Source organism: Pyrgilauda ruficollis, unplaced genomic scaffold, assembly GCF_017590135.1.
Source record: "Pyrgilauda ruficollis isolate IOZ18807 unplaced genomic scaffold, ASM1759013v1 scaffold4, whole genome shotgun sequence".
Taxonomy (NCBI): domain Eukaryota; kingdom Metazoa; phylum Chordata; class Aves; order Passeriformes; family Passeridae; genus Pyrgilauda; species Pyrgilauda ruficollis.
The window spans coordinates 11,532,885-11,556,283 of record NW_024525489.1 but is presented as its reverse complement, the minus strand read 5'-3'; the positions used below and the strand labels follow the sequence as shown (position 1 = coordinate 11,556,283).

Below are 23,399 nucleotides of genomic sequence, written 5' to 3'. Positions count from 1 at the left end.
TTTTTTTATGTACTCGCTTCTCTTGGTACCCTCAGCAGTGTTGCCTCAGCAGCTCAGCTTTGTCCTCAGAGAGCTTTGCCACGGGACAGCCCTAGTGCTGTTCAGTTCACAGGGTGGTTTGCAGCTACAGACACTTCAGAAAGGGCACAGAGTTGCATCAGCTGGGAGTCAGGCAACCCCAGACTAGAATGGTTTGAAAAAATCACCACCATTAGTAAACTATCATGAACCAGCCTTTTCACAAATCTTGTTTACATTATTTCAATTAAATTCCAACTTTTTATTAAAAAGTTTTAAGCATGTGTGTATATGTACTTTGTTATTATTTTTTTTCTGTCATGAATTAATTTGATAGAAGATGCTTTAGGAAGCTTAATACCAATGCCATAATATCCTTGTCATAATTAATTAGTTCACAAAGATTCATACACTCTAAACTTTGTTAAGAATGTTTATTATTTTCAAAGTTTAATAACCTCGGTTTTAAGTGCAAAGCAAAAATCGAAGTATAAGACAGGCAACAGCAGTCAGAAACAGATCAAAATTCCCCCTTCATTAATGCCACACCAGTATTTTTCCACACATTTCCCACCCAGATCTCAAATTTCTGGTGGGGAGGGGTGGGGGTGGTCAGCACTATTTGTATTCCCCAGACAAAACCAAGGTACAGAGTGCAAGGCTGTGACTTGCTCAATACTATTGGCTAAACCAGTACCAGAAGTACAAACCCCATTACCCAGCCCTCAAGTCCAGGTGCTGGAAATTCTCTTCTCCTTTCCTGTCCGTCAAAGATCGGCAGCCAGTAATGACCGTGCCAGCCGTGCTCTTCCCTCCCTGCCATACCTTACCTCTCGCAGGTGCCAGGAGCGGGGCCAGCGCGGCCTGCCTGCTCCGTGTCCTCACCCACCCAGTGCTGCTCACCGCAGGCGAGGAGAACCCTGAGTACGCCAAACACGTACACGGCTTTATTTCGGACAGAGGGAACCGAGGACGAACATCTACAGGATAAGAAGGCAGACAGAAGGACAAACGAGGCCCTCAGACCTCTGTCCAAGCGGAGCCCAAAGGGAAGAAGTCCCTGTCCTCACCCTGCACCGCACCGGAGCTCCCCAGAGCCGCCCAGCCTCCAGGGAGAGCTCCCGAGCGCGCATAGCCGGCCCGGCCCCGGCACACTGCGCTGGCAGCGACCAGGACAAGTGAAAGACATTCACTAGCCCCCCTCGGCGAAGCGGGTCCCGGCACAGCGGGAGCGGCAGCACGGGACCGGCCCGGCCCGGCCTCCCGGGACCCGCTCCCTCCAACAGACTTCCGCGTCAGGAGCCCGTCTGCGCATGTGCGAGCGGCACCGGCACACCAGCCCCCCCACCCCGCCGGCCGTCCCTGGCTGTACCACTGTGTGCCCAACGTATGGGTAGAGGCAAAAGAGGGCAGCGGCTCCAGACAGCTCTGCGGACCTCAGCCCCGTCTGGGACTCGTCACTGAGAATCCTGTTCTGTTCTCGAGCCTATGGGTGCCCTCCAAACTCGCTTCTCACCCAGTTCCCGCACGCGATCCGCCCAAACTTCCCCCGGGGATGTGCTGTGGTACACGCCGCTCCCAGCTGATTCGGTGGCTTGACGAAACCATCGCGCTCAGGACGGGGGGAGCCACGGTGCCGGAGGGGGGCACGCATTGTTGCGCGAGGGGCCGAGCGGCGCTCCGGGGAGGGCGGGCGCGAGCCGCTGTGGCACCGAGGCGGTCACCGGCACCGGTGGGCGGGCGGCGCCGCAGCACGGAGCTCCGCGTCCCCGTGCCGCCCCGTCTCCGCTCCCCTGCCCGCCCCATCGGCAGGGTGCGGCCGGGCCCCCCCGCGCCCTCCCCTCCGCCGCCTCCCCAGTGGTGCCGCCCGGCTCCAGCTGACCGGCCTGGAATCCCGGCCGGGAGCCGCGCGCCCCCCGCCCGCCGCCGCCCCGCGCCCCGGCCCCACCATGGGAGACGCCGGCAGCGAGCGCAGCAAGGCGCCCAGCCTGCCCCCGCGCTGCCCCTGCGGCTTCTGGGGGTGAGCCGGGCCCGGGGCTGGGCTGGGGCGGGGAGGGACGGAGCGGGGCGGGCGGCCAGGCGAAGGGCGAGGCGGCGGGGGGCCGCGGCCGGGCCGGGGGGGGGGAACGGGCCAGGTCGTAACCCCCGGCGCTGGCGGTCGCGGGGCCGAGCCCGCAGCGCGCCGCGGGGAGGGGGCGGCCCCGGGCCCTTGCCGGGCGGGCCGCGGGGGTTCCCCCGCTTCGGAAGAGGGATGTCTCCGTGCCTGTGGGTGCCGGCTCCCGGGGGGCCTGGACCGCGGTGTCGGCTGCGGCCGCTGGCGTAGAGGCAGCGGGTGCCCCGGGGGGAGGCGGCTGCGCTGCCTCCGGGCGCGGAGGGGGAGGGGGTGCCGAAGCCGCCCGCGGCCCCCCCGCCGCCCGGACACCGCGGCCTTCCCGGCAGCCCGGCGGGGGAGGCCTGACCGCTTCCCCAGGCACGCAGGTTTCCTGGAGAGGCCGCCCCTCCTCTGGGGCTGCGGGCTGTGCTCCGGGGCCTGCCTTTATCTCCTCAAAGGCGCAGATGAGTAATGCGGGCCCCTGGGTGCCCTGACGGGTGTCCCTGACACATCCCTGCGCTGTGCCCGCGAACGGCGAGCTGTCGCTGCAATTCACGCAGGGCAGCATAACTAATGAGGGAAAAAGGCTAAGGACAAAAACATACCTCTTTATTCACCTTATGAAAGCGAAGTGGTTCATAAGAGATAAGGCCCTTGTTAGCTGCTTACTGATATCCTTTTAGGAAGAAGGAAGTAGGGGTCATTCCTCTTTGCCAAAGGTGAAAAAAAAAAGAGTAAATCTGTTCCTTCCTAAACTATCACCTCTAGGGTCGTGTCTGTTGAAGATATTTCCGTTACTGTTTTATTTTTAAGAAATCACTTGTACCATGGGAGATGGTATTCTCACAGATACACATCATCGTAAAATGTCTTTACTGTCTATCACAGCAACGTAAGTCCCTAATGTTCTTATTTGTGGAAAATTCATAGAGTATGTGACTAAATAGACTTTTGAGGGCCCGCCTGAGATTTACACTTGTCTGTGATTGTACCTTCTTGGGATTTATGTAATGCAATTTAAGGTACTCTGGGGAAGTGGAGGCTGAGAGAAAAAAGATACAATAAGAGTGATTTAGTGATGTCACTGTACGTTTGGTTGGTTCATTGAAGTGGCAGGATTTTAAACGAAATCCCATTTTTTAGTTATGACAGAAGCCTGAATTGCAACAAATGCCATAGTCTGTTGGGAATGATCTTGCAGGACAGATTATAAATACATAGGAAATAATTTTGTTTATTTTTGTTCTGTTAGGCTCCCATATTTGGGTCTGATATTTTTTGTAAAGTAGTGGAGAAGAAGGTTTTGCTATCTCTAATGCAGTGCACTGACTTCTGTAACATGATACTTATGGGAGAATCATAGAAAGTTGAAAGTGAACTTTTTCTTTGGGCTCAACTTCTTGGCTAGTTCAGCGTGTTTTGATAATGAGAAGAAAATCTGGTGCTTTGTGTTCAAGGATCTGCTTAATAGTTACAGGAGGCTCTCAAGAAAACCCATTGCCTTTAAAGCTGATTTTTTTTTAAACATGCTTCCCTTGCACAAGCAGATATCAAGTGATTTTTTTTGCCCTCCCTTTTTTTTCCCCTTCAGAGTACCATCCGTGCAGGGGTGTTTTTCCTCACTTTTTCCACTAATACAGTGAACAAATTAGTCTGTTTTTCAGTCTCTTTAAGTGTTTGCCAGGTGCATTTCAATACACAGTGGCAAACTAAGTATCTATTTTTCCGCTTTAAAAAATGATGCTGTCAGTTTCCAGAGTTGATTGCTGTACTTTTCAGTCCTGAAAAAGCTTAAGTGACTACATGACCTTATTTACCTAGGCCTTGCTAGTGCTTGAACAGATTGTTTGGTAAATCAGTGCACATGCGCCTTTCTATTGAAGTTGCATTGTCAGGAGTTCTTAAGGGGTTACAGTTTTATCCCAGCTTTCTGAAGAAAGTAAGTCGTGATAGCAGAAAGACTTATATTTGTGTGAAGTTGAAATTCTGCTGCTCTAGATTTCAAGTGTTCCCAGAGCAACCCTTGCTATAGCTGGAGTTATGACATGTTTTAAGATATGTTTTAAGACAGGGTCTTATCTGTGACTTTCATGTCATCTTAATGTCTGTCAAGTCACGTTTTGTAACAACAGGGCCAGGACATTTAAAGCTATGAAAAGTTATGAAACTTGTAATTGGATGTAGTAGTTTGTATTGAATTTGTAAATAAGGTAGTGTAGAGTATTGCTGTATGTTTTTGGGTCCCTGTCAGTGCAATGGTTGAGAACCCTTTCACAGTTCTTCTTGAGTGAGCCCCAGCTAGGTAAGCAGCAGAGCAATTTTGTGTCTGGGGGTCCAACAATAAGGTCTAGATTTTACCAAGTATAAAAGATCATGCCTTTCTTTTTTAAAATTGATTTTATGTGATGCTTACAGGACTCTGTAGTAAGATTCATGCTTTCTGCAGTAAGCCACAATGACAGGAAATATGAAGGAAAAGACTGAAAGAATTATTAAAATTGAAGTAAGCTGTGGGTTACTGTGCTAAAGCTTGCTCATTGGTTGAACTCAGGATAGAAGTAGCTCCAGAGACACGTGTTGATAGTGATGGCATGCAAAGAGATTACAGGAGCAGACTAGTATGTACTATTGCATTGAAGTTGCAGGGGTTCTTCTTTTAGAAGACTTGGGTTTATATTAGAAATTCAGATCCTCTAGGTTTCAAGGATCTCCAGAGACTGGAAAACTACTAAACTCTTGATGTTTCAAGATCTAAGAGACTGAAAAATGAACAGCTGAAAGAAGATACTTTTGAGTGAGGCTGTTAAGAACTTCTGAAACATCTGCTTAAGGTCAACAACTAACGTTTGCTTGCCTTTTGTTGAAGATCACGGAATCCATCCTTGAATCTGCAGACTCGCCCTTCTTTTTAGAATCTCCAGTCTGCCATTTCTGCTCGAGTAAAGTTTAAATGGAGCACCGAGATGATCTTTATATTTTACAGAGTCATTTCACTTACCCAGATAATCTCAACTGGGAAACCTCATCAGTATTCATGTTATTTATGAAAAATTCATGCAACTTAGTGTTTGGAAATATTTTGCTCCCCTTTCTCCCTCCTTCAACTTCCATCATTAGGAACTATCTCACTATTTACTGGAATAGTCTTAGTATACAAAGATTGGAAAGGATTCAGTATGCAAGTTATTTTAGATTTCTTCATCTAAAATATGTTGTATTTAACTTCTTATTCTTATGACCTGGAAAAATGCTTTCTTATTTTCCTGGTTAACGGACCAGAGAATTATAAAATCATGTAATGTTTGCTTTTTTTTTTTTCTTAGACTACTGGATTTCAGAAGCCTTTCCCTTATGGTTCAACCTCAAGGTTGAAGATTTTATAAATACTTGAAAATATTACTGGATGTATTATATTCCAGTTAAGCCTTTTTGCATATTAGAGATGAGGCTGATTCTTTAATGACCTACATGTTGGCAATTTCCCTTTGACTTTTCAAGATTTCCATGAAGGTTTCATTTTTGAGGGAAACCATCAGAGGGCTGGGGATACTACTGTTAAATGGTTATATGCGTAGAAGGGACTTGTAAGCTGGTGGTAGCATATATTGTGAAAAGAGTATGTCAGAGAGGGTGATACTTTTACAATTCTATTTGTAGTGTGGTGGCTGCTGCTTATCTTTTTTATTGGCCAGACTGATACCATACCACTGCATTTAGTGCCTTAGAACCAGAAAAGAAGGAAATATGTTAATAAACATAAAACAAATTAATTCCATTCTTGAAATGGTGGCAGCCAGCAGGAAGTTGATTGAAAACAGTATGATTAGTTTCATCTCATCTTCGTTCTGGCAACTATAAGGTACTGTAGTCAGCTAAAACCGATAGCAATATTATTTGAGAACATGCCAGCAGGGCTTTTGCAGGATGTTGCCATTTGGTCTGCCTTTTTCTGACACTGCATGCATCATATGTGTGGTGAGACACTGTGCCCCAAGCATTCTGTGCAGGCCCAATTCAGAGTTTATTTCTGAGTCTGGATTTTCCAGTCACTTATGTATCATCAGATCCTTGTCATGCCAATCTGGCTCTTTCCTCAATTTTGTTTGCTAAAATTAAACATTTGATCAAACGGTGAATCATTTAACTTAAACATGATGAGTTTGTGAGTGTATATCACCAAAGCTTGCTCTTAGCTTCTAAACAAACAATGGTTATATATATGTGCCATTTAGAAGCCTCTTTTTTGACTAGTCTTTTCTTTACTTTTTTTGGTGATTACTGCTATTCATTCCATAGGAACTCTCAGTGTTCCTTTTTAATAAACACTGTCTCATCTCACAGGCAGTGTAGGTCATCATAAATGCATAATGCCTCCCTAAAGCTAATTTTGCTTTAATTGTTGTTGCAACCTCACATAGATGTTCCTAAATGAAGCTTGAGTAAACTGTTGAAATATGTATCTTTCCCTCTGAGAATCTGTTTTCACTGGGCTTGGATCATGCAGTTCTTAGCCAGGCTTTCACTGGCTGGCACTTTGGATCAGATGCTGGAGTAAGCAGTGAATTTGTCAGTTTATGTGAGACAGTGTACTCTATTTTGCTCTTAGGTTAAGACTAAAAATACCTTAATATTCTAATTTTTTAATATTATGCATGAACTTGTATAATACTCTGTTAAATTCTTGGATAAAAGAACTTGAAGCAGTTTATATTTAAATCCAGTGCTAACTGCTGTAATAATATATCTATTGGTGTGTTGCAGAAATAGAAGTGACAGATTATTTAACTGAGAAACAAAGACTGATGAGAATTTGATTTATTTACAACTTTCTTACAAAGTGCTACAGTGTATGATAAGAGGTGTTGGAGAGGAACTGAAATTAATTTGCTTAGATCCTAATTTTAGACAAAACTGAGAATTATGAGATAGAGACGCTTCTGTCTGAGGAGAGAGTGGTAGTGAGGAATTGAGCTTTGTCATGTTCCCTGTTTGAATTAAAATATGCAGGATAAAGAATGATAAATTGTGACTTCCCTCAGTCATAATGCAACTAGAAGGACATATCAAATGAAGTCAAAAGGTATAAATTTTATCCACTTTTTTGTACAGTGAGCTCTTGCCACTTGCAACTGCAGTTGCAAGGTGCCACATTTTTGCTAAGTTTTCCATTTGCTGTAGAAGCTTACCTTGTGAAATGGGGCTTATTGGCACTTGAAGTAAAAGCAGATGAACTGGATTTAATACTTTTAACTGTAATAAGCTCTTTTCTAGGAATGTGAAAACAATGCTTTCTTTTGCAGTACTTAACAGAATAGACAAAACAGAAAGGAGATCTTGTTATTTAATGAAAACCAGCTGTTCTGGATCAGACCAAAGATACATCCAGCCCTATTTCTGATTTGAGTGATAAGTGATGCTGAGGGAATAAGCATAAGGACAGAGCAAGCATGCAGTGATGCATATCTGGTATACCTCCTTTGCTTCTGGCAGTCTGACATAAGGTTGTCCTCTGTTTTATAGATGTACAGCTTAGTAGGTCTTACCTATTTTTCAGTAAATTTGCATAATGAATTGGTGAGGCCATATGTACTCTTGACCCTTAAAATATCCTGCAGGAAGATGTTCTATAATTTAACCATTCTCTCTGTGGGGAAAAAAAAAAGTAATTGATTTTTTTTCCTTTAAACTTGCTGTGTGATAATTCTAAGGAGTGCATAAATTCAAACAGCTGGTGTATGAGGGCGTTTTATTTAAAAAGATCCAGAAATAGGCCTGCTTGATTAAAAATGTCTGTTAACTTATTGCAGTCAGAATTTGAGAAAAAAAAGCCCTCTTGCTTAAACCATTAATTTATTCAAAATCTGTATATAAAATGTTTTATAAATATTTTCTGATTTTAAATGGGTGCTATGTTAATTATAGACAGGCATATCCAGTACCTTTTAATTTAATGATAACTTCCTCATCAGTCAGAATGAAATTCAGTATCGTAGCTGCTGTTCTTACAAGTGGAACAAACAAGGAAGAAGTAGATTGTCCTCCTTTTTGAACTTGGAGGAGTTAAAAGTTACTGTGTCTAGGTCACCTTCCCAGTTTCTGTCTTCCTGTGTAACAAAGCTTTATCATGTCTTCTGTAAACTGTGATTAGTCAAAGCTATTACTGTTTGGGCAGTGCTGGCAATTTTTCCACAGTTACTGCTAGGAAATATCTGTCTTAATGCTAATTACTAAAATGTTCAAATGTCGTATGGTACCACAGATGTGTTTATTGTAATGCTTCATTTTGATGAGGATGCTTTCAGTTCTCAAAAGTTTCTGATGATAAGCCCAGTCAGTCAGAGGGTTATAATATAGGTATCAGTTTTGGGGAAATACTGCTGCTGATTTTAATTCCATAAATTTCAAACAATTTACCGCTTCTGTTGAAATTTGATATTAATATTGTTGCTGCATGTTGGACAGCTGTTGAAGTCTCAAATTGGTGGAAGCTTCACAACTCATTATTTCTTTTAAGGTGTTGAAATCAGTGATGCAAAACATTAATGAGAGAGAATGATCCCTGATGGATGTATTTATTGGAGATGTCTGGTTTTGACTTGAATGTTTTCACTAACATGCTATGCCGTTACTGGATTTTAATTTCTTTTTAAATTTGAAGTTAGTGCATATAAATAGGCATAGTCTTTCTTTATAGCCAGTGGGTAAAAATTATGAATGTGATATACTTTCTCAGCCAATTAGTGCTTATATTCTTTGAAGTAAAAAATTTTGTTCATGTGTCTCCTCAAATATGCAACCCTGGCTGGTGTAATTAACATTGTACTTCAGAAGTTAAGATAAATGTCTTGTGAATGTTGGACAGTATTTGATCTTGATTATGTTGAAACCCTTATTTGGGTTGAGATAAACTTCATCTCAACTTTAGGCTGGTAAATTCCATTGATATTTTCTCCCTCTTTTTTTCTCCTTTTTCAACTGAAGTGTCAGAAATATTTCCTGTCTGTTTTGAGCAGGCAGGGCTCCCTAGGTAGGATGGAGTTCCTTCTTTGCTTTAGGATGGAGTTCCTTCTTTGCTTTTGGAAGAAGAATTGAAAATCAGGCTGCAGCTGCAGCATCAATCAACTTCTCTCGAACATACATCTGTGAAGAAACTTAGGTCAGAGTAGCTACAGATATTAAAATGGCATCTCCTCAGGACACTGAAGAGGCCACATAACAAAATATTGTTGAGGATACCGTATGCATTGAATAGTAAATGGTTCTGACAAATGAAACATTTGTGTGAATGACCAATTAATGTCATCTCACGCTGTGGAGATGACATTAATGTACAGAAGTAGTGGGTTGGTATTTTTAGGTTCTGCAAAAATGCCCAGTCATTATCTTCTAATTTAAGATTTTGATGTAAAGCTATTCTTGTAATAGAGATGGGTCTTCTGTTTGAAATGGTGGAAAGTTTATATACTTAATGAGTGTGGAGTTAAACTTCTATTTTTTTTTGACACTTTTTTTAAATCTTGAATGTCAAACAATGTATTGTAATTCATAGCTCCATTAACTCTGTTATTCCTTACCTGTACTCAGGAAAATATGGTAGTTGAAGAGTTGCAGTATTCCATGAGGAGAAGGAAGATGTTCACAGTTGTGTGTTCAGTTTCTGTTTATAGCGTCTGACTAGTAGCATTGTGGTAAGTGCAGTACTTGCCTGTACAGAGAAGTTGTATTAGAAAATTGTTGATGGATTTTTACACTTAGTGTGTCATCTGGTGTCTTCCCTGCAGCAGGGAATGCTGCTCCATGCTATGTATGAAAGACTTTTAGGTATCCTGTTTGACTCCATCTGTTTAATCTGGCCACCATTTGCATGCTCTGAACTTGAACAATGTAAGTCAATGCAAGGAAGATAAATTTCAGTTTGTAAATATTGTAGTATTTTTATTAGTGTTTTAAGGAAGTTTATTTCTAATATTACTTTCATCAGTGTTATGTCCTTTAATAAAGGTACTTCGGCTGGTGTTGGATTCCAGTGTTTGTGTGGTGTAAATTAGAGACTAACTTAAAGTAATGAAAAATTTTGAATGGAGATAAAAACCGGTTTTCCTAAAATAATTTTAATAAGCAGTTAGACAAAGAGAGAAAAAGAGTTTGGTTGATGATTACTGTCTTTAGTTCTTGGCTCTTTAGATTATATAGTGTCTAATGTTGGGTGAGTTGTTTATTTGAAGGCCTGTCCTAGTAATGTATATATTTAACTTCTGCTTAGTTGAGTGTACTATTTAAGTTGAAAGTCCTATTTAAATACTAACCATCTATGGGAGGGGGAGGAGAAAGGAGCACAATACTAGATTTGAAGCAGTGCTTAAAAGAACGAAAAGCAGGCTGGTGTCATGATAACCACCTAGTTATGCCCTTGGAAAAGCAGAATCCAAAGTCATGTGCTCATTGACTTAATTGCTAAAACATAACAGTCCTTCACAATATGAATGTTACTGACATCAACTCTGTCGCCATAACTGCAGCATTTTTATCTCTAATTATTATATTCAGAGGTGTCTCAGAGGAAGCTGCATATATAAGTATGCAAAATGCTGTCATTTAGCCAGAGTCCCTCAGTATTGGAAACTGTATTGTCCTCTAACTATTGATTAGATGCTATTTTGGTCCAAGATAATGTCAATATTAAGGAGCCTGGCTTTTTGATAAATCAATTAAGTGTCTTTGAAAATTTTCTTTAACAATTATCCACTATTACCGAGTGAAATGCATTTTTTTACCTGAAGCAAGAAGAGTTCTAGGTTGGGTATTGCTGACATCAGTTTGCAGGATGAGGTGTTAGTAATGCTGGTTCATTGCTTAATGCCCCACTGTTACCTTTTCCTTAGTGATCTCCTTCAGTGAGCTAATGGACAATAATGGTTTCCAGAATTGTCCGGGTGTTAACAAATGCTTGCTTATTCATGTAGATGGGTTTCAAGTGTTCCCCTGAATTGTTAACATGTTTATCAATTCAAAATCTATTAATCTCTATTTTTAGAATAAACTTTGACTGTGTACTTCTGTGAAGGAGTTAAAGCAATTATCGTATAGCTTGTTTCCATAATGAAGATTCTCTCCAAATTTAATTTGTAAGCATGTTAATATAATTACTCCATTTTAGTAGGAAAAAAGCATCATAATTTAATTTTTTTAAATGCTCAGAATTTTACAAAATTTAAAATACATTTAAAATTCTTTGAAGAAATATTGGGGTTTTTTAATTTTTTTGCATAGATGTGTGGACAAACGATCATTTTTGTTGTAACTTATAAAGGGCTTTTAGGATTAGTCCATATGTACTTAGTACCTTCCCTAGGTGCTGACTCATTTTTGAACTTTTGAAAGAAAGCAATTAACAACAATATTTACACACTTTGAATATATTTTTCTTGGCATTGAGACTTTGTGATTAGTGTGTCTTGGCAAAATAATTGAAATTAAACTTGCCTTGGAAATAATAATTAAGATGGAGCAGGTTGACTCCATTAATTTAGGAAAGTGGACTAACTCTGCTGCTTGTTAAATCCTGGTGTTGTCAAATATATGGAGTGTTTGTGATACTCCTAGCATATCTATTTTGAAGTATAATTCTTTTCCAGAATCTAACATCAAGTTAGAGGTTAGAATGGCTCTGCATATAGTGTTGAATGTCACTATATATTCTTCTCTTATTTTGACTGTAGTTTATTAGCAGTTGTTTTATTTAGGACATTGCATGTGTTCCTGTTTAACATTCTCTTGGGTACTGCTTTAGATGTTTTGCTTTAATGCTGATTTTTTTTTTTGAGACATCTTTTTATTACAAGACTTTAGAGACTATAAACCTATAATGATGTGGGTAGTAGGATGTTATTTTTTTTGATAAAAATCCGTTTCTTACATTTAAGTTTGGAAAGGATTTATTGCTATTTCTGCTGCTGATACAGTGTGTCACAGTCTGTCCATGCTTTTCTCTGCATGGACTCTCTCTGTTTTCATTTGTGAATCTTCATTCAATTCCACAGTGCTTTATGAACTTTGAATGAGAGATATTGTAGCAAGCAGTATTTAGGAGCAAGGAGTATTTTAATTCAGAAACAAGTGTTTGTTTTAAATCAGAACTTGCTGTAGGACAGTATTGACCCATTGACATGTTGTTTCCCAGTGGTTCATGTAGAAGGAAGTGTTTGTGGTGGGTGGAGGAAATCTCTTTCAATCAGAAGAGTTGCTATGCAATTAGAAGAGCAAGAACTGCCTGCATTACACATCTGTGAGTCTCAGATGGTTTTGCAGCACTCTCTTGATGAAGATAGGACCCCATTATTATCCATTATTCTGTGATGCAGTCTCTCCTTCGACTATTAAAGTTCTTGTGTGACTAATTCAGGAAAGACCAGAAATCTTTCTGGTGAATAATTAACACTTCCTGTTCTGCTCAAGTGACTTGCAAAGAGAGATTCAAAAGGTAAAAACAAAACCACAGTGATGTGTATTACAGTGATGTATATTATTATATAGCAAATTGATACATTATATTATACTGAAAATGCCATCACTCAGTGGTATAACAAGAACTCCAGCATTACAATTTAAAATTCAGTGGCCTTAGCTGAAGTGCAGCTGAAATTCACATAACAGAAAGTACTGGTTGGTGTTGAAACTGCTGTAATTGGAATCCCAAAGTAAACAAACTAGTTCAGTGCTTTGAGAAACTTAAATCTGCAGCTTTCGGAGATTGTTATAATTTTTTGTTGTTGTTGCTGCTTTCTGTGTTACCCCCCTCTCGCCTTCCAGATCAAGTTTCCATCACACTCCTAGATGCCATTGAGACAGCAATTTAGCTGCTTTCTTATTAGCATTCTTTTTGACCTTATTACTTCAGTTTGCTGATTCAGAGTGGCTTTCTGACTTCTGCTAGCAAGATGTTTTTTGCAAACTTGTATAAAGAAAAGGTTTTTTTTAAATTATTTTTGAGGACTATTATTATATTTTTAAATGATTATTTTTAAAGATTATTTAAGGCTGCTAAACAACCAGTGAGTATTTAAATCAGTTTGTGGCCCAAATGGATTCATACTTCTTTTAAGGTTACCTAGTAAAGTTCTGACACAAATGGAGGCTTCAAGGACTTGTGTTCTTTAGGTGTCCGTGAAGGCAGTTACAGAAGGAGGTATGGGAAATGGTGAACATGATCCTCATCTTGGGATTATTAGCTGGTTAATCAGTGGTGCATAACTTTCTTTGTCTTAGTTTTCTTGTCCCTCATCATTCTGTAGGACAAATTCTGAAGGTAAGTGTTACATTTTTAGTAGCACAGCTGACTACTTAATTTGGAAAAAGTTGACCAGCTTTTGGAGGCACAGGCATTTCTTCAGCGTATGGGAAAGTTAATCCACTTTTTCTGAGTATATACCTAGATTTTACCTCTGTCTCCAAAATCAGTCTTGCCCATATCCTTAGGTCATCATGGGTGCAGCAGTGACATGAAAGACGCGTGTGTTCTATCTGCCAGGACAGGTGGCCTGATTTAATGTTTCTGTATTTTTTTCAGCTATTTTCTTGTGTATGTTGTTCAGAAACCCCTATTTCTGCCATGATATGTAGCAAGCACTAGATGCGGTGTTCTCCTTACCACAAAAGATTGAACTGTTCGATTTGTACCATCTAGAAAAAAGCTATAGATGTGTTGTAATTGCCTTGAGTCTAGTTGAATTAGGCAAGTGTAAACATTTTCTTTGAGTGGGTACAGGTAGTATTTTACTTTCCCAAAACAGAGCAAAATCATACACATGAATTGACTGGAGGAAAATTATGCTTAGCTAAAAATCCAGAACTGTCATCTGCCAGCCTACTGTTTGCACAGGGTTAGATGTTGGGTAAAAGTTTTGGGAAGTAAGAGCACAAGAAAACAATGTACATGAAGTTAGTAATTTGTTGTTCACTAGTTTAATAGCTGAAGACACTATTTTTTTTTTAGTTCTATGTCACTAAATTTCCCAGACTTCTGTCATGCATTAGTGTAAACGGACAGTGACAGAAGATTCTGTGGACTCCTTTCATAAGAGGCTTTCCATGTGTGAAGGATGCAACTGAACAAGGTGCACAGTTCTATGATTATAAACCTAAAGTCAGGCAGAATTGTGGAAATACCAGATTTTCTTTTTTATTTTACTTGAAGACTAGAGGTGATTGAAGAGCTATGGGCTGATACTGCTGCTTGCTTAATTTTTAAAACTCATTTTAACTCCTGCTTCTGTTTAGGAGTCAGCATTAATTTGATGTGGTTAGTGAAGCAGTAGAGTTGCAGTTTGCAGCTACAGCTTGGCCCAGTGGTTAGGTGGTTAAAACTTGCTTGTTCTTCTTGTGTACTGAGAAGGTTACACATAGCTTGGATGAGAGTTCAGGATGAGGTAAGGTTTCGAGGCTCATTTGTGTTGCTTGCTGTTAATGATCACTCTGCTTGCTTACTGTGCCTTTGCCTGAGATTGCCTTCAGAGATGCATAAAAAGCTGCTCTAATGAAAGAGCCTTTGCTGTTTGCATGCATGAGAATAAAATATTTAACTTGGCCCTGACTTCCCACTGTCAGAATTGGATGACATAAATGTACTGATTGTGATTTATTCTCTCAGTCTCCATTATTAGAAGAAAATAAGAAGTTGAGGCTTGTTCCCACACTTTCTTCATGTTATTCTAAAATAGGAAAATGGTGAGACTAATAGTAGTTTCTCTGAGTGCTGTGATGCCCTTGTTTTTGTTCATGTAAATAATTCTGGGCTGTCTACTTCGAACACTTAGAAAATAGTAAAAGCTACTTGTGAAAATGACAGCTGTGAAGATTACAGTTTACATTAGCATGGATCACTGAAGTTGGAAAAGCCAAAATATCACCCTGTGTAAAGGTTTCCTTCTCCTGTCTTGGGATGAAGGATATAGGATGAAGGATTTTTTTTTTTTACTAGATGTTTAAAACCCTTGAACTTTAAAGCAAAATGTGCATTCTGAATTCTTTTTACCTTGGTAATTGAAATGCAGTTGCCTGAGACCTCGGAAGTGTGCTGTGTGAAATAGGAGAAAGGCACAATGCATTACAGAGGGGGTCTCATCCCATCTTCACATCACTGACTCCCTGTTTAGAAAGTGCTGTTCCCTGACCTGTCAGCCACTTCTGCACATGCAGCAGCTCATTTCCTCCACTTCCCATCAGATGACCAGTGCAAACATAGTGGAGAAGGGTGAGCTGCCCCTATAGCTGGTCCACACTGCCTTCTGTAGTAGCTGTGGTCTTACTGAAGGGGCTTTCACCTGAACAGCAGTGGAAGAAGAGCTCTTGACTCAGCTTCCATGGCACCATATGAGAAAGACTGTCTGCAAGTATCTACACTTGAGAATAAATTTAGGCTGGCAAAATTTTAAAGGAGATATAAAGGGGGAAGGTAAAGCATGTTCATATTTTGGTTATTCCTTTAGTTCTCTTATTGCCTTTTCTTCTAAGTTCTCCAAGTACAAAAGAAAAACCTAGGTATTTTTATTTTTGTCAAGGAAAGAATATAATAGTTTTGGATGACCTTGTTCTGTCTGTCCTCCAGCCATAAAATTTTAGTTCTGCTGCACTTGCATAAAGGCTTTAGTTATAAATTTATATGGAAAATGTCAAGTGGCTAGTCACAAAGTGTGATCTATCTTATGTAGACACTTATGTAGAAACTTCTCCGCGTATGGCTTAAAACTCTTTAGGAAAAAACCTCACTGCTTATGTGCAATTGAATTATGACAGCAAGAAACACATTACAGAATGGTAAGCACCAATGCTTTTTACAATTTTGCTTTAAATCTCGATGGAGTCAGTAGGACATTGGAGGGTAAGGTTTAAGATGTTTAAGAGATCCTGATTATTTACTTAAAAGAGGCTGCTGATGGATTTTATGTAGTTTTTAAGTACTTCAATTAATTCTATGAATTAACAGAACTTATATGTTTAAAATGCAAAAGTAGATTGGTCTGCTTAAATTTGGGAGTTCAGATTTGTGGGTCATTGATAAGCTGAACTAATCAAAGTTCAGCTAATCAATGTCAAAGTTATTTCCAAATGTTATGTCAAAGTTGTTTCCAAACAAGACCTACTGCTGTTGATAGCACGTTTGATGATTGACCTAAACACTTAACTAACCCCCTGTCATTTAGCATGCATAGTGTTTACTTAGTTGCATTTCTCATTAGTTGGATGCTGAGAGGAAATGAGATTAGCAGGTTTTGTTTATGTTTTGCTACTTTCTTGAATAACACTTTCTTATATTGCTGCATTACTAAGACGATAAATAGGAAATGCTGGGTTTTTAAAAATAGAAAAGCTTCTGCTTGTTTCTTTGAGCTTTACGTGATTTGTTACAATTTGCAAGTAATAGCCATGTACATCCTGCTTTTCAGAGGATTTTTTTTTCTCTGCTGCCACAGAGAGACTGAAATGTAAGATAAATACTTTTTTCATGAATACTTCCATTCTACTAAACCTAAACTTGGAATACCAATCACATGAAAATATTTATTTATACTTTTGGGACACAGAAAGTTCCCTAAACTGGAAAAACAATTTGTCAAGTTGACATTATGCAGAATTATCAACTGTTAATAAATCAGTGTGTTTTGCACTAGAGTAGTTCAAAATCCTAAAATGGAATTTTTTTCCAAAGCACATAAAACATATGTGATACAACATAGAGCAGGAAATACCTGTGTCTAGTAGAGATACAAATGAGTTCAGCTACAAAAGTCTAAAGTCAGGAAAAATGCAAAGGAGATTGAAAATCAAGTTATTTGTTTTCCTACTGCAAACATAAATGGAGATTTGTGAATGGAAGGTGTGTATGAAGAATGCTGAATGATCTCTACTGGATATATAATTTGCTACTTAGAGGAGCAAAATTTGCATGGGTAAGAGCAGAGAGCAGCGTTGCTTGCACGCTGTACAACCTGTGAGGAGTCATTTGCGCTCAATTTCAAAGGAAGCACAGAACAGCTTTTTGTTGCAGTGGATGGCTATTATCAAACTTCATCTTTGGGAGAAAAACAGTAAGAAAGAGCTCAAGCATTGTTTTCCCTCTCTTATGTCATTAGGAGGAGTGAGGTGATGCTGAAAGGCATAAGGTTGAAAGAGATTAGTGAGAAAAACAGCTAAAATTTCTCACTACACCTTGGGAGCATGAAAATGGAACAATATTACTTTACATTGAGAGAAATCATGAATCAATGGGCGTTTTCATTCTAGAGAGTCTTACAGTCTTGTGTTCTGTGTTTCTATTGCTGAACTTGTTTTTGTACACTTTCAAATATTGAAAAGCTTAAGACTGATGTAAACACAACTGAATTCTTATATAGAATCATAGAGTCTGTTGTATTTTTTTTTCCTTGTGCAATTTGAGTTTTGAGTGATTTCCTGGGAGGGCCTTTTACCTAGTTAGAGATGCCCTGAAAATAGTGTGATTGGTTTAAAACCAAACTCATTATCTTTCATGAGTAACAAAGCAAACAGTTCTTGTAACTGAGTGTCCTTCAGTGAAAATCTAAATACAAGAAATTATTTCAAAGCATTTAAATGACTTGTGTGTTAAACCTCCTTGATACTCAGGAGCCTTTGAAAATGTTACATTACCATCCATACTTACATAATGTGATCAAACAGTGATTGTAGGTTTGTAGGACTGAATCCAGAGCCAGAACTGTGGTGAATATCTTAATGGGGTGATTTACTTCAGTGGCAGAGGCAGCATTGGATAGGCTTATGTATGATTTGACCTAAGTGCATTTAAAATGTAGTTGTGTAGTCCATTTCTTTTAGAAAACAGTGTTATAAATATTAAACAAAATGTTTAATATTGAACCAGCTTTAAACAACTCTGAAAGGAGTTACATTTAGAAATAAATAATATAGTTTTACATTTTAATCTTTTCCCCAAATGTAAATACCACAGAGCAAAAACTGTTGTATATGCAATCTGTAGTTCACATTCAGTCTTGTACTAAAAATTTAGAACATTTTCAAGGAATATCATGAAATAAGATAACTAACTGTGGTTCTGTCCCTGGTTTGCCCATCTGAAAATAAGTAATAAATACATAGTGACATTAATATTTTTGAATATCCATATGAAATGTTTTTTTATGGCTGTGGACAGGAGTGCAGGGTTTTTTTTTTTGTTTGTTTTTTTTTTTTTTGTGGTTTCAAAATAATTATTTAATAAAAACTTAAGGCAGGTTTTGGTTTTTTTACTTCTTACTGGTTACTCTTTCATTTGTTTAATTACTGGCAGAGGTCATCTTGTGTGTGTACAAAAATATAAATGTTTTCCCCATTGGTAAGATGCATTATGCCACAGTAACCTACTGTTGTTTCTGATTGTAAACTGTTTTGGAAGAAACACTTTATCAGCAGTATGTTCACATTCTATTTATGACTATTTTTTGACAGACCCCATAGTAGTATACCAAATTTTTGAATAATTTGACTTATTTTCATTTTTGAGCTGGAAATTCCCTCAAGTATTTATTGTGCTTCAGAATGATACAGTAAATTTTTGTGGATTTTTTGCATGTGTGTGTTTACAGCCTGCAAAATGGTCTACAAGTTTGAGGGAAGAATTTGGAAATCCTAAATGTAGTGGGTTCATTCTGTTGCATTTTAACTCCTATGTGAATTTCTCTGTAGCCTCATTGTGCAATATATTTGAGTATCTCATGGAATCTGGCAGCACCGGTAGCAGTAGAATTTTTCCTGAACAGAGTGATCAGATAAATTGTTTGAAGTAGGGGACAAGACAGGATTACTGAACACATTGACTAGTGTGAGTGGAATAATTTAGATGATGGTAATGGAAGAAAAAGGTGTTTAAAATATACTAAAGTTTGGGTATCCTGAATCAGCAGATTTTCAAATTCCCATACTTCCTTCCTAAATTTGGAGGAGAGGTGACAGGGCAGAGAGGCAGGACAATAGCTATTGTATGTATAATGGACTAATAGTCATTAGTATGTATGTTTAACCTTTGATTCTGTGAGCTTAAAAGGTATTTGGAATATTTTTGCCTTTACCAGCAGTGTTTGCCATAATAAATGCACCCAAAAAAGCCCCTCTAGTTTCAGTGATGTGGATACCTACACTGGGTAAGAAGTAGTCCGTGAGTCCAGACAAGCTGTAAGCTCTGATGTTCCAGGGTGTGATGTTTGATTCAGTACAGTTTCAAAAGCCTCAGTAACTTGGAAGATGAGTCAGTAGTGAAAAAACCCGCATTACTCCATCCACATGAATTCTGCTTGTGTAATTACATGTGGTATCAACAGAAGGTAAAGCTTTCATACAAAACAGCTTTTATGGAGAAGGCAAATGTTTTTGGAGGTGTTTTGCCCTCCCCTAAGCAGCCTTCGAATTATTTGATACACTTCTATAAAATCATACAACATTTTTTTCTTATTATGCTATAAATGCCAGAAGTACAGCTGCAGTCGCTGACCTTCAGCTGTATAACAGTAAGATAAAAATTTTTGAAAACTTTGGGACTGATGTTTGAGTGCATTGCTTTGTACATCAGGGAACTTCACTGAAGAATGAAGACCAGAGTATTCAATTGAGTATTCCAATTCACAGGATTTTTTTTTTAAACCGTAGATGTAATACTTCTATTCTAACTGAAAGTGATGATTCAAAATAAGACGCTTGCCTTTAGGGAACAAAAAGCAGAACATGGAAAGACAGATATGACAGTCTGTCCCATTGGCAGCTGAGAGGTAAGAAACAGGTAGTTCAAAAACTTTTTTTTTTTTTCATTTGGACCATTTTGTCACTATTATTGGGGAGGCTTCTGGACCCTGTGTTCTGGGATGAAATGTTCACACTGTATTACAGGAACAAACCTTGCCCACATTGTGTGACCAGTTTTAGTATAGGTGTTATAAAGGAAAAATGAAACCTGCAGTGTAGTTATGGTTTTCTTGCAGAGTAGCAAAAATACAAAACTGAATATAACTTTTATTCCTCTGAAACTCCTTACAGTGATGTTGCTATAGCTGATGGGTAAACTATGAAAGGTGATGTAGTTAAATGCAAGCTAGAATTCTGTTTGCATCTTGAAGCTTTAGGAAAGTGTTGGTCACTGGTTCACAAATAGGAAGAAAATGAGCTTTAATAGCAAAAATAGTGTAAGATGGCTGGGGAAATGGAGGATTTGTGGATTTTTGTTGAGGTTTTTTGGGTTGCTTTTTGTTAAGTTTTTTCCCCTTCTTTTTTCCCCTAGAGTGAGTATTGTAACAGGGAAGAGCATTGTTTCATAATTTTAAGGCATTTTATTTCAAGTGTGAAGGTTTAATGTGTGTTTAGAAAGTTGTCTAGAGAAAATGACTTTTAAGCAATATATCTTTGTATTGCTTTGTGCTCTTACATTACGAAAGCCAAGAGCTGACTGCTTGAGCTTATGATTTCTGGTCAGTTTCAGGTTTCCAGACAGCACATTTCACAAGCCATAAACTGGCAACATTAACAGTATACTAATACGAATATACATAGAAATATATAAAAATATATAAATATATAAAATATATATATACATATAAAGAGATAAATATATATCTATAGATGTATATTTCTATTTCAGTTGGAGCATGGTGGTAATAATGCCAGGATTGTGAGTTCAATCCCTCTATGGGCCATTTACTTTAAGAGTTGGACTTGTTCCCTTCCAACTCAGACTATTCTGTGACATGTGTATATATATTTCTCTATATCTGTGTATCTCACTTACATTGAAGTCATGGACCTTAGTGTTTCCTTACTAAATTAAACATTTAATCTGTCATAGCTGACTTTAGCAAAGAAGGTGTGTTACATTTTTTTAAACTTTAAGATATAGGGAAACAAAATTCCTTATGTAATATATTGAAAAGCAAAAGCTTTATATATGTTTAGAAAGTCCAATAATTAAAGTTCTCAGATGACCTGCAAATGAAATTTGGAGGAGAATAAAATTCTGGAATCTGAAGCCCCAGCCATTTGAAAATACTAAGTGACTTACCTTTTTAAAAAGGGACTACTGAAAGAAAGTGTCTTACTTGCTTTTATTGTGTTGTTATTTTAACCTTTATAGAGACACTTAAAGACTGAAATTTTTCAGTAGATCTGGTCGGCCTGTCAAACTAGCTTCTGCTGAAGTTACTAGTCTCAAGAGCAGAAGTGGGGGTTCCTGTAAACCTTTACTGAGGGAGCAGGAAGTGAGTCAAAATTACGATTTTATTAACTTTGGCCTTTCTCAAGCATTTTGTGAATGACTCTCATTCTATTTAAATATAGTAAATATTCATATTTGTTTTTATAGATTCTTTCCTTGGTAATAATACCTTCCATTATGTCCATTCTCTCACCTTCTGATTTGCTAGTTTTATTGTGCTGAAAAGAAAAGCAGAAAAAAATAGACCAGGTTTCTTGTAATACAGTGTAAAAAGGAGGCAAACAGATACATGCTTGTGTAATTGCTCATATTTTCTTTTCTATACTGGGTAAGTTTTCTGGGTTGTTTTGCTGACATGATACTGAATCCTGTAATATGCTAAGTTCTAATATTGATGCCGTTTCATTTAATACAGTATTCAGCATTTCCCCTTCTAATAACACAAAAGACTACCACATCAATAAATGTATTTGATTACTGAATGCTAATTTTGGTGAGTGGTATTTCTTCCCTATAGATTTATTTGCAGACATGGGCATTTACAGTCAAAATTATCGTATAGTAGTGCCCACTGCAGATGGCATTCACTGGAGCCTTGCAATGCAAGTGTAAGCAGGTTATGTATTTAACTTGGATTTTTGTAGAGCTGAGGGAAGATCTTCTGAACTTGCTGTTAAGTCCTGTTGTGACTCACCCATTGGTACTGGAGTGTAGTAGCCTGCTTCTGTAACGCATTTCCTTTATACATTAAATTCTTTTTAGTGTTTCTGGTAGTTCAGCCAATTCAGCGTTTACAACAGCAGAAACCCATGTGTGCCAATAGTCTGAGTTGTAAAATGTTTCACAGATGTTAGAGTGCCTAGAGAATTATATATGTTTAGTGTAAACTAGCAGAGACCTGGAGTACAGATTTTGTTTACACAGCAGATAGGCACTTGGGTAACTCCTGCCTCTGTGGGTACTTTTCTGTGGTGCCACATCATTTTAAGGGTGCTGCGTACAACCCATGGATTTTAGACTGATTGTGTATTTGAAAGTATATTGAGTCATTAACACTTTTTTATTGAACAAACAGTAAATTTAATTTTCTGACCTTGGTTAAGTGTGAAGGCTAAGGGGAAGTGAGCACCATCTAATAAAAGGTGAGCAGTCTCTCCCCAACTTTCTTTGCTGCTTTTTTATTGCCATATCTAATATTTAGTTTTTTTTTTTAAAGTTCTGCGGACTTTAAAAATAGCTGAACTCCAGCCAAGAACTAAACTGACATTTGGAGTCCGGTCCACTTTCTCTTAGTAGGTCAGTTAGATACACTGGAACAATTTGATGGTCCCTCATAGGATGTGCTAAAAAAACCCAGGTGAGAAATAACCTCCTGTGTTAGTGAGCACTGTGGGACACAGCTGGTCTTTCTTAGAAATGCTTTTGATTTAATGCATGCCAAGCTCGCACCATAAACTTCTCTCAGGAAAATAAGTGATTTTAGGAATTATATGTACAAGATACTTTTGAAGTTGGCTGTAGTTGCATACATATCACGACACCTGCATTATTTCTTTTGCACCCAATTCACCGTAATACCTTTAAGAAAATAAAGATTAAACTTCTGATTAGAGAGTGATTTTTGTTGTAGATCTGACTGTCTTCTCAGGTAGTAATCAAGTAAATAACAGAGTTCATGCCATTGGTTCCAATTTAACAAATCCTAGGAATGATTTAACAAATCCCCAGGTATGATGGGTGGTAGCTGGAAGTTAGCCCATGCAAAAGTGATTAGAATATGCTTGTAGTAGATTGTGAGCAGTGCTGATTGACAGCATAAGGAATAATTTGTTCTGTGTCAGGGATAACAGCAGCTGCATTTACAATGGTGAGTGTTAGTTAAAATTTCAAACAGTGAGTCCTTTAAGCCTGAGATGACAGCCTGTATGGAGAAAGATACTTAAAATCTATCTGTGAATCTGTTCCTTCCATCAATCCTTTCTCTACTTCTATGGGTACAAATGTTCATAGTGGAATATAAGGGATTGATTTTCAGGCATGCTGCAGTCGAACATGCACAGAGAA

The 23,399-nt window shown here is 38.7% G+C and overlaps 1 protein-coding gene across 1 annotated transcript in view; it reads left to right on the top strand.

Moving 5' to 3' along the window:
* The first annotated feature begins 1,675 nt into the window (after positions 1 to 1,675).
* Positions 1,676 to 23,399, top strand: part of ZFAND3 (zinc finger AN1-type containing 3) — a 133,796-nt gene continuing 112,072 nt past the window's right edge. Inside the window, exon 1 of the mRNA XM_041476775.1 lies at positions 1,676 to 2,038. Coding sequence (XP_041332709.1) covers positions 1,968 to 2,038 — 71 coding nt within the window. The 5' untranslated portion in view covers positions 1,676 to 1,967. The remainder of the gene's footprint in view (positions 2,039 to 23,399) is intronic.